Source organism: Diorhabda sublineata, chromosome 2 (assembly GCF_026230105.1).
Source record: "Diorhabda sublineata isolate icDioSubl1.1 chromosome 2, icDioSubl1.1, whole genome shotgun sequence".
Taxonomy (NCBI): domain Eukaryota; kingdom Metazoa; phylum Arthropoda; class Insecta; order Coleoptera; family Chrysomelidae; genus Diorhabda; species Diorhabda sublineata.
The window spans coordinates 32,622,229-32,635,011 of record NC_079475.1 but is presented as its reverse complement, the minus strand read 5'-3'; the positions used below and the strand labels follow the sequence as shown (position 1 = coordinate 32,635,011).

At 32.0% G+C, this 12,783-nt stretch overlaps 1 protein-coding gene across 1 annotated transcript; it reads right to left on the bottom strand.

Annotated features, from left to right (window-relative positions):
- Positions 1-1,654: 1,654 nt before the first annotated feature.
- Positions 1,655-12,304, bottom strand: LOC130452842 (palmitoyltransferase ZDHHC20-B-like). The gene is made up of 4 exons (XM_056792318.1): positions 11,553-12,304; positions 11,236-11,499; positions 9,171-9,310; positions 1,655-4,589 (listed from the first exon to the last, which is right to left on the bottom strand). Exons 1-4 carry the CDS (start codon positions 11,897-11,899, stop codon positions 4,408-4,410), a joined length of 933 nt encoding a protein of 310 aa, XP_056648296.1. The 5' UTR covers positions 11,900-12,304; the 3' UTR covers positions 1,655-4,407.
- Between the last annotated feature and the right edge of the window lie 479 nt (positions 12,305-12,783).

Below are 12,783 nucleotides of genomic sequence, written 5' to 3'. Positions count from 1 at the left end.
GTATTTTGGTCTAGAAGCCTAAATTTTAGGGATTTTTGAAACTAACGTAAAAAGGGAAAAAATATTTTTACTATCCATTTTTTTATATGATATTTATTGACTCATTAAGAATATAAAAAAAATCAGAATTTCATAATATTTTTAAGAATAAAAACTTTGATAGAATTTTATGTGTTTTTGATTTTACTTTTCTAGCTCGGCTAAAAGGTGTATACAGAAATTACTTTTTACAGTTTCACAAAAGATCAACTAAAATACTTGTGTAGAGTATATACTGTATGAATTATAAAATCCTTCTCTTCTATAAGATGTGCACAATTTTGACAATCAAATTTTATTGTAGATGTTTTAGTATATAGAGAAAATTGAAAAAAAAATCTATAGTATGTGAATAAAACTCCAATGTTCTGTCTAGAGTTAGTGTACACGGAATATTCTAAATACAGAAATTATTCAACAGATCAAGTTGGAAAATGTTACTGCTACATTAAATATTTTGACGTTTGTGATTTTGTTGTTGAATATTAACCTTTTTTTTAATTTATATGCTTTTCCAAATTATATATATGTCAAAATTTGTAGATATATATTTCATTTTATGCTTCTAAATGTTCTTGATTTTTGGTCTCTTCTGATTTAAAATTAGTTTCTTTTATAAGAAGAAGTCGAAACGTCAAATTTTCATCTGGCTTTAAAAAAATTATAAAAGAAACTAATTTTTAATCAAAAGACACTTAAAATCAAGAATATCTAGAAGCATGAACACATTAAAAGGTCTAAGAAATAAGAAATTAAAGAAATTTATTTAATTTTACAGTATATTTAAATTCTATTGTTATTGGACAACACTAAAATCATCAAAATTCCATTCACTTTCTTCAATTGAGCTGGATTTGATTTTTAAATATCAGATAATTAATTTGATTAGTTTCAAATAAATAAAACTAACAATACTAGAGTTAATTTATCAGCAATTTTTCTATTTAATCAGAAATTAACTTATAGTTAGTACAAGATATTTCATTCAAAAATATCTTTCTCTACATATAGTCATTCTAATTATATTTCATTATATTTTAATAAATAGGTACATTCTATACCAGATAGAGTAATTAATTCTCAACGAGGATTACGGCGCTTAAACTTGCCACTAGTATCGATGTCGTAAAATGAGAATCCTGAAATGTTATGTCAAATATCACTGTTTAGGACTTCAACGCAGTTTTTTTTATACGAAAAGCAAGCAAAAGAGGGTAAACCCTATTACACTCCAGTAGTTCGAGATATCTTCTTGATCTTAAACATCTTGTAATGTTCGTAAAAGACATATCTGGGTAGCTGATTCCACAGGATTGCACTTAAAGACAGGAGTCCTGACAAAGTGACGTTCTGGCCATCTGCAGGCGAACTCAGTGATCATGAGCCATGTCTACCTGTCGAGTAGTTCTTGCAAATACTGATCTATTGTGCAACACATTTTTCATGTTTTCTTTAAAATCTCCTCTTTGGAATGTTAGTGTATCTTTCCTACAATTGTTTTCATTTTTTTGTTAATTCTGCAACTATAGATGATGATACAGTAAAATTTCTGGTATAATTAAATACCTGATTTAAATACGCACGAAATAAACAAAACAAAACTTGCTCCTAAATAAATGTGAATTATTTATTTCCTATTTTATTACAATTATGTATCTCTCAACAAGAATTTGAAACATTTCCAAAAATAAACAAGGAAAATGTTTGAATTTAAATAAAATTTATGATTGATTTGTATCCTACATGATCTGTTGATAATCGCCAGAAGATTATGTCACATTTTACATTTTAGCAACGTAGTAAAGTTTTGTGTAAAATATGTTGATACTATAGCAATACCAGTTTTGCCTGATGAAAAGGAAACGATACTCTTTGCTTATTATTTAGCTTTAGTATAAGGTTTAATGAATCTTAAAATTTCTCATTGTGTATATCTATTTATTATTTATTTCAAATGTGTATAGCAAACTTTAGCTTGTAAAACAATGAGAGATTTTATAATTTTGTGTAAGCTGATTTGTTCAAAAATCATCCAATACTATGTTTATAATAATTTATATAATTTGTAATTTTTCAGTTGTATATCGATTGTTAAATTCCATTTTTTTTATATACTGTAATAAGTCAAACAAACTTCCAAACTACTACTTATCAAGCGTTTATCTATCTAGAAACTAGACAAAGAATTGTGCTAAAGCAATCTTCTTCTTTGGGTGCCCTCTTTTATCGAAGGTTGGCGATAACCCCAGCAAAGTCATTTCTGTCCCTGGCCCTTCTTATTAGTCTGAGAGTCTAAACCGGTTCATTTGCGAATATTCTTTAGCCATGAAGTCTGTCGTCTGCTAGGACCATGTTTCCCTTCGATCAGAAGTTGCAAAATCTGTATTTGTCATTTCTATATATGTGTCGCAGATACGAGATTTTTCGAGTTTTTATTAATTATATAAGTTCCCTGTCAGTGACTGTTCTTTACATTACTTCTTCGGTACTGATATGAGCGGTCCAGGGAATTCTCAGCATCCTCCGAAAGATCCACATTTCGAAACTCTCCAAGCGCCTTAGTGAGTGAGAGAAGGTCCAAGCCTTCGTTTCTTACTTTGTCGAAAGCCGATTCGTAATAAATAAAAAATAAGAAGTGGTCCTTTTGCTGGTCTCGGCATTTTTGTAGTAGTATAATGAAACTCAAGCAATATTCAGCAAATCGGGTTTCACTTCACCACAACTAACAATTTATTGCAGTCTAGATTATCCCTTAAGTTTCTGAACGAGTTAGTAGGGAGATACGTGAGCAGTTCTAATTTTTTTCAGTTCAGTGCTGCACTTATAATAGTATTAATCTAATTCTGATTTGTAATAATCAGTTTTACAATCAACCGATCATATAACATACAGGTTTAGAAAATATTTTACGGAACATAGCAATTTTATTTTCTGGTGATACACCCTCCAATTTGCAGATGATCAGTTCATATGTGCAAACGACAGATATGACTTAGAATACATGAATACGGAAAATGGGTGCTGCAGATGAACGTAGAAAAGACACAGTACTTGTCTATGGGAGAGGATATAACTAGGAAGCAACGAAATTATAACGAGATGTAAGAACTATAAATAAATCTAGGAGTTATGTTTGACATAAATAGGAAAACTGAGAAATTAGAAGCCACAGAAATGGACGCCTTAAGAAATTTTGTCATTATATTTTAATGTATCGCTGATTCCTTTTGGTTTTTCGTAACTTCAGGCAAAGTAGTGAGGATTTCACTTAGACTCCCTTCACTTATCCAAGTTGCCTAGTTTGTGTAATAATGATCTTTTAAAAATTGTTTTTAGTTATTTCTAACTTGAATGATCCTAACTAAAACTTCGATTCTCCTAACTTAGTAGTTTGGTGATAGTTTCAAGACCTTTGGCTTAGGGACAGTGTATGAGGTGATGAAAATGGTACCTTATACTACACAGAACAAGAAATACTTGATGGGTTGTGTGTGAAAATTTTCTTTATATAAATTGAATTTTTCTTTGAATTCGCGCTATTTGTATCACAAAATAATTTAATTTTCGAACAATGTCAACATTAAATATTCAATATTAAAGATCAAATCTACAAAAGGTGATTTATTGTCGCCAAGTATCAATTAATTAAATATTCATTTATTTCGATTTTGATATTATTTCAAATTACATTTGAACATTTCAGCTAACATTATCTAACATAACGTTCATGTGCCAAATAATTTGTTGTTCAGTTTAATAAAAAAAATGCAAGTAATAGAATTACTCGCAATATTTTTTGGCATCTGTCTTCCAATTTTATAAACTTTTTGATGTATTCTAACTCGAAACATCTATTTATGTGGCAAATGTCTACATGTAAAAAAAAAACTAAACATCGCTATGGATTTTCTTTACATTTGATTGACACAGCAATAAGATATATATTAGTTTTTTTCTTGTTAAAAATATATTTAGTGAAATATATTAAATATATCTTGAACGTGAGTGTTTTTATTTTATAAAATCCCAACAGAAATATTTAGAAAAAGGTAAGAACTTAGAACCGAATAAGTCTAGCTCGAATTTGTGGTAATTTCCTGCATTAAAAATTTTGTTCGTGTTTTTTTTTTAGTCGAAACAACACTAATCACGCTTCAACCAAAGCATTTCCTTTTCATAAGTCCCTTTAAAAAATAAAAAGACCCTTGAAAATGCTTAAGACGAAATTAGTAGCGTTTGAGGATTGCAAAAAATGCTGATACGAGTGTGTTGAAGCTGAAGGCGCATATTTCGAATTAGACAAAATAGATATGAATGATTATATTTGATAAAGAATAAGCAGTGACATTATGATGAACATATACGTGTTCATCTTACAAAATCTGAAAAGTTTCTTTCAAGTTTATGTCTGGGCAAATCAAAAGGCTGATCGGATCTTCTGCGAATTCTTCTAGTTGGGAAAAAAGTACCATCACCTTCTTGATTGAAAATTGGTAGCGGCCACAGTAACACACTGTAACCAAATACTTGTGCTATATTTGGAATGGCACCTAAAACACAAAGTATTAGAAATTATGCAAATAGAACACGAACAAAGATAATTTAATTTTTTTAATTAGTTATTGATAAATCCGTCGACATTAGTGAAAAAATAAACAATGATTGGTTACGAATATGAAACTCGAAAACATCCGTTTTAAGTTTAAGGGAAACACGTACAAAATGCATCCCTATAAAATGATAACCACTTAAATGCTCATGGTAGATGATTTGTATGAGCACATTACAAAACGTTATGTTTTCTGATGAGTGCACATTTTCACTTAACGATCGAGCTAAACGACACAATTGCGGCTACCTGTTAACGGAAAATCCTCACAGGATTAGAGAAAAACACACACAATATCCTCAAAAGGTTAATGCTTGCGCAGGAATTGTTGGAAACTATATCATCGGTCCTTGAAGACAATTTGCATGTAAATAATTATTTGGAACCACATAAACATTATGGAAACTTTGGTAAATTTACCTATATCCTGATCCTGGAAACACTCAAGTTCCAGTGAATGCGATGTTTTGTTAGCAAGATGAAATGGAATAAATTTTGGGTTCTACCAGTCATTAGAAGAATATTTTCACGTTGAAAAATTTTAATTTATAAATAAAATTTGGCATGTTTCTGTATTTTCCATAAATTTGTACTGTAATCATGAATTTATTCTATCTGGTTCTTACACACTGTTTAGTATGATTCATGACTTTATTAGTACTGGCCAGTATACTAATTTATAATTTGAAATTCTAGGTAAGGATATACTTTAGTAGAAGAACTAGTTAATTACTAATACGTGTCCCCGTGTCCCACAAAGCTAGAAACTTTTTTTATCAAAGGTCATTTTAAAAAGTACTGTTATAGCACTTGACCTTTTATTACTTGAAATTTTGAAAACACCAACACAATATTTTCTTTGCTTCCACAATGCAAAAATTTTAGATAACAAATTATTTGAATGTAAGCAGCGGTTGCAACTGTCTGGTACATTTGTAATAACATATATAACCTTTCTATGTAAGAGCTCCAATATTAATGAATTAGAGTTACTTACAATTATAAAAATTTATCTATCTAAAGAAGTAGAAAATATTTGAAGAGATTGTAGTAGAATTTCTAATTAAATATTGGATGACAGATGATATTATTCCATTAATTGGAAATACATAAGCATTGCCATAATTACACAGTCCTGAAATTTAAACCTAACGGCGCACAACAAGAAAACTAAACACCACAGCAACCTACTCCACCTATTAAAGAAGAAAAATGGATTGGAAATAATATAGAAAAAGCTTATGCATTTGCCAAAAATTTAACAAACACATTCAGGCCGATTGTTAGTGAAACCAACAAAGAGGACATGTAGGAAATAAATAATTACCTTAAAACCTTTTTTCAAATGGATAAACGTATAAATAACTTTTGTTACCAAGTAAAGAAATGATTGAAAAAGTGTCAGTTTTTGTCCTCATAACAGATAGAATCCTTCAGAAGCTAACAATAAAAGCAACAGATATTCAATGCATTTATTCGACTCAAACATTTTCTCAATAATTGAAAGTTGTTCAGGTAATAATGGTTCCGAAACCTATAGGTCGTTAAACCAATACTATCCAAATATCGAGGAAATTTGTTCTAAAATAAATGGAATCCGTATGGCCAAAAAATTTATATTCTATCATCATTACTTCGGCTTTCGCAAAAATCATGGCAAAGTCGAATACGCTCATCGTGTAGTCAAACAGGTAAGTGATGGCCAAAAAATAAAGGTATTGGTCTGCTACCTTTATAGATATCAGTCAAGCCTTTGATGTTATGGCTCCCATATACAACAAATTGAGTTCGGAGCATCTCAAAAAAGATCATAATATTACATTTACAGTTACATAGAATAACTCTCAGCTTACATAAGTAGAGAGCGGGGAATACCTAGATAAAAGAGTAACATGGAAAACACATGTATTTAACAAGAGAAAGCAGCTAGGACTTGCACTCCAAAAGATTTACAGGGTTGTTTGGTACAAAACAGTAGATAAACCAGATAAAATTCTAGTAAATGACAGACGACAGACCTTTTGACTAGGTTTAATTAAATATTTATTCAAAATTGTACGATTTACATATCGGTTACAAATGTTAAATAGATTTCACGGAGTTGAGCAATTGTAAAACTCTAGCGGAATCGTTCGGTGCGATATACGCTGTTGAACGTGAGAATTGTGAACAAAAACTGAGATAGAGTCTAACCAGAAATTTACCGACTGTGTTCAGGAAACGTTAGGTTACAGTCTTTCTTAAATAAAAAGAAGTTGAAGTCGTTCATGGATACGAGGAAAATTAATTGAGACTGCATGAATTATTTTTTATAATTTCGTTTTGAATTATAAGTACATATGAAAGTGGGTAAGTGATATATACCTTGTAATTCTTTAGAAAGAACCTAGATAAAGTACCACCATATTTACTACTGTACAATAGTTGGACAAAACTAAGAACTAATATACTACAAGCAGCAGAAGAAGCCTGTGGAAGAAGGTCTATAAAAAAGGGGGAAGAACAAATACAAAACCGTGATTTAGACAAGAAGTCAAGATCCCAGCCGAAGAGAAAAGAAAATCGTACCTGCAATACAGATCCAGTCTAACAACGAAAATATTCGAAAAATTAAAAGAGACCACTGGGAGAAGTTTTCGAATGATGTGGAAAATGTGGAATCTTCTGAGGGATAGGAGAAAACCAATAAACGAATACAAATACAAAATTCAAAAATCACGGCAGACGAATGGGAAATACATTTTGAAAAACTTTATAGTTTCTCACAAGCTAACGTATCAGCAGAGGAATTACCCTACGAAGATGAAAACATCAATGGAATACAAAATAGGATTTTCTCCCTGCATAAAATACAACAAATGATAGCCAAGATAAAGAACAGAAAAGCCCCAGGCATCGACGAAATAACAAACGAAATGATCAAATATGGAGGCGACACACTGTATGATGAAGAAAATGTACCATCTGAATGGAAAGAAAGTATTCTGATACCGATTTTCAAAAAAGGAGAAAAAACCGATCCCCAAAACTATCGAGGCATTAGCCTGATGAGTACGGTTCTGAAACTATTCACTAAAATTTTAGCAGAAGAAGTAATGTCTACCGGGATACGTGAAGAACAGCAAGGTTTCAGAAACAACAGATCTGCTATAGATGCTATATTTATAATGTGCCAAATAACTGAAAAAGCCATAGAGTTTAATAAGGCAGCCTTTATGTGCATCATTGATCTCACCCAAGCGTTTGATAGGATACGCTTAACTGATGTTATAACTCTACTATAAAAAGGAACGTTCACCCCAATATAATAAGAGTTATCGAAAAACTTAACACCGATAATTATACCTTTGTGAGAACGGCAAACAAATTAGGCAATAAAATACCTGTGGCAACTGGTATCAGACAAGAGGATAGCCTAAGCCCAATCCTGTTCAATATTATAATGGACGAAATCATCAACGAAGTAAAGCAAGCCGGGAGAGGATACCGAATGGGAGACAAAGAGATAAAAATAATATGCTTTGCTGATGACGCAGTAATCGTCTCGGAAGACGAAGATAACCTACAGAAGCTCCTATATAAATTCCAACCAATAGCGAACACGTACAACATGCAAATATCCACAAAAAAAAACAAAATCTCTGACAATATCTAAAGAACCGAGAAGATGTAAACTAGCGATCTACGATCAGAGTGTAGAGCAAGTGATGTCCTTCAAATATCTAGGGTCAAACATAACAAGCGATAGAAATCTAAAGAAAGAAGTAAAAGCACCAACAACGATGCAGCATTAATATCAGGATACCTTAGAGATTTAATTTGGCGAAATAAATACATGAGCATAAAATGTAAAATTAGAATATATAAAACTTGCGTAAGGCCGGTCATGACATATGCAATAGAAACTAGAGCGGATAACACAACCACTAAAGGGCTCCTAAGAACAACAGAAATGCGGACTCTGAGATCAATAACAGGACATACGTTACTCGATCGGAAGAAAAATGAAGAAATAAGGGACATGTGCGATATTCAGGATGTAGTAAGATGGGCAAGGAACCGCAGAAGTGAATGGAGAGACTATGTTGACAGAATGCCAAATGAACGCAAAGGAAAAGAAACCAGACACAACTCGACCTCCTGGATGACCACCTATAAGGTGGTATGAAAGCTGGTCCTCAGCATCCCAACTACTCCTGGCAATCCCTTGATGAAAATACAGGACCTAGTCCTAACGTAAGAAGAAGAAGTAATGTTTGTGATTTGAAATTATTTTATTTTTTCAATAGAATTTTTTATTGCATTCCAGAAAAATATGGATAATTATTGTTTTGATTTAGGTGAATACTAATTAGTTACCACCCTGTTTATCTTGAATCTTAATAATCGTTAATCAAGAATTCACCATGGATATTTTGAGTTCTCTGACTCGGAAGCAAAAACCGAGAATGATCGGAAGTTGAGTGAAGCAAAGTGAAGGAAGTTTATATACTATTTTATGGCCACTTGGTGAAACACTTACCCAAGTCGAAAGTTTCTTGGCCAGATAAAAAGTTGGGTGGCCTAACATCTTCTATAAGTGTCTTATTTTGAACTATGAGTCCGATATGGAACATACTGAAAATTGCTGTTATTGGTATTAACGTCAAGGCTAAAATAAAACTGTACTAAAATTAAAACATATATAATGTTTATATTATTATATATTATAATAATAGATATCAGACAGAATACATGCATAATCGCTTGTGCGCATACACAATACATAAAAATCTAGTATTACATCCTACTACCATCTATGGAAAATTGGCGTACCGATCATTATTCTTCGAAAAATAAATCCACCACTCAGAAACCCTCGTGGGCTCAGTCACAAGTTTGCTAAAGATCACCATATGATCAAATGCATAGCCTACGATTCTATAAAGGACATAAAGGCAAATATTCGTCTTCATATTATATAGTATCCAAAAAAAAAACAAGCCTTCAATGTAATGTTTTATATATGCAACATGTTTACTACATAATACATAGAGTTTTCAGAAACGTTTCCGATCTAATAAAGAAACGAGACCTATGTTTCTGATCAATTCCAATAAATTGTTTCACAAAACTGGACGAAAGATTTGAATTTGAAATAAGCCGCTCAAAGCACAAAGGAAACTGTTGTTTCCATGTTCTTTTAGCACTGCTAAGGGATGTGGTTGATCTATGGTGTGGCCTCAGCGTAATAAATATTGATGTAACCGTCGAACAAAGGATCATATGAGGATAACTGTGGTTTCGCTTTATCCTTTCAGATAGTCGACCGATTTAAGGTAAATTCATATTATCGTACACCAATAGGGTCAAGCACAATGCTATTTGGTTACTGTAATTATATTGTCTATTATTATGCGAAAGGCTTTTGCCCTACTCAGCTTAGAGCCGATATTATTTACCTATTCTGGATACAAAGTATCAAAAGGATAAGGCCCGGTTCATATAATAAACTTGCGCACTGTGTGGCAAGTATTCAATATTACAGCCTTCTGGATGTCGGCGAAGATGTCTTTTGGTGATCGCAGTTATGAAGATACTATCGTGCGGGGTTTTAGGCACGATGCCGGTTGCTGGCATAATAACTGGAACTATTTTCACATTTAATCTTAATTGCGAGATTTGGCAAATTTTTATTGAGAACGTTATGAGTTTTCTGTATAGCAATATCGACGAGAAGGACTGAATTGACTCATCTCTCAACCACCACGATGTCAGGTCTGTTATTCGTCACCGGTCTATCGATGAAATCATAGAACAAGTTCAGCGGCATGTACTTATAATACGGTGTATACGTATTGAGAAGACAGAATATGTTGGCCAATTTCTGCTGGATGATGATACTTGGCTATGCCGGTGTAGATAGTCGATACTAGCTAAAACACTACAAGCAGATGTTATATGTTGAATGGTCTCTGGTGTTTATTGACATTTTCTGCATTTGTCGGATTGAGTTTTCGGATCTTTGATAACATTTTTCGTGTAGTTATTCGTGTTATTAACTTGATCCTGGATAGCCATCATTAAGCCTTCGGTCTACCGTGTAGTGCCTTTTGTGACCATTGTTCCTGCTTTAATCAGACGGTACTCAGACATGCTATCGCACTAGTTCAACATTCACACAATCCAATCCTCCTGATTCGATAAGAAAAATGTAATTTTATAATTACCAAATTATTTTTGACTACATAACTAGATGAGATTTTGAGTACTGTATATTTTGCAACTACACAAATCAAGTAAAATATTGAATTTTTGAACCTAGTACACCTCACTTTGTTTATAACTTCTAAATTCATATCATTTCCACACTATTTTGGTAAGTCTTCGAATAGTAATTTACTATTTACAGCTGGACATTTTCCCAACTATTCTCCCATAAGGGATACTCCTCTTTCCCTCTTTCGTCAAAAGATTGTGAGATATTTTATTTGGCAACTATTAAATCGTGTCTATGTCACGTCGCGTCGCCATAGTGGGACGAGGAATCGGAGCGTTAATGTCTGTCTCGTCCAATTGTAGAATTTGTTAGTTATTGTTAAACTTACCCTGTAACCAAAGGGTAAAAATGATGCGTTCTATCTTGTTTATCTCCGGTCCAAAATATAACAAACCTATTGAACGAAGAACATACGTAAAAGAAACATACAAAAAAGGTGTAAACCATTGTAAGTATGAAACCTTTTTGGTTAGTTAGACAAATACAAGTATTCAGCCATTGGCAATGGTGATCCATTTTCAAGATGCACATGCTACATTGGGAACAATGATGTGCTCTATCAGGCTTAAACTGAAACTCATGTCCACAATATCTAAAATCAAAAATATATACGGTTTAATTAACAGCAGATACAATAATACATACCTCAAATTTCCTCTTCCAGTTCTGGTTAAGACAAAAAGACCCTTTTTCTCATAAAAAAATTTAAGGATGTGAGGTTTTTTTTCAACAATACTATGACTATAAAGTTTTATTTCCAAAGGCGTCAATCTAAATTCTTCGGGTACGACAGGTAAGGGTTGAAACATTGTGGCCAGTGTTGACCATATCATCATGTAATAAAACCCATTAAATGTAAGTGTATAAAGAAGTAAATGAGCTACTGTTAGTGTAGGGTCCATAAATATAAATCCAATCATGTAAGAATGGTACAAAAACAAATAAAGAGAAAATAGAATAACCGGTAAAATTCTTCTAGTGAAATTTGACATATTGATGCTGCCACAAAAACACAATAGTTATTCTAAATTCATAGACATTTCTTGACATTTATATCATTTTTGAAAATAGTTTATCGAGGTAAGAGTGGATAGTAGAGTTTTTAGAAACGCGCGAGTTCAAGAGACTTTTATGTAATTATTGATTTATAGAGGTTTATAAAAATTCAATTTCAACTGTCATATAAATCAAAATTATTAAATAAATTCATAGAATCACATACTTGAAGGAATCATTAATCATTAAAGATATGCTCCAGGGTTAAAAGTTCCTTGATAAGTTTAAAGCATCCATTTTACTACTAACCAAGGACTCTCTCACAAAGAATAACACTACTTAACCAAATCTGTCAGACTGTCTAGTGACGATACAAACTACACATTACCTCACTCTGTACTAGAATGTTAAACAAACAACATAATAATAAAGTATATGGTTTTTTTATGTAAATCTCACTTTATTAGGTGACTTAAATGTGAGTAGCTTCTTGAATTTGGAAGAAATTATTGGCACGACGTGAGAAACTTTAATTTAGATTATGGATGGTCGAATTGGATGTTCATAATTTTATGGCAAATAGTCTATGAGGTAAGGACATTTTAAATTACGGAGGAGTTTATATTTGCCATTTTAAATTACGGAAATAAATAACTTTTGAGATATTAATTTTCGAAAATGTGCGTTTCTCGTTTAAGACGCCATTTTATATTGTTTCATAACATGTCCAATGTTGCTATTAATCATTTAGTGTTGGATTATATCTTAATTAATGGAATTTTCTCAAAATACTATTATGTTATCATACTTCAATTCAGTTCAATGTTTTTATTTTACAAATTTGATTAATTAGCCTTTTCTTTGAAACATTGTCAAGGCC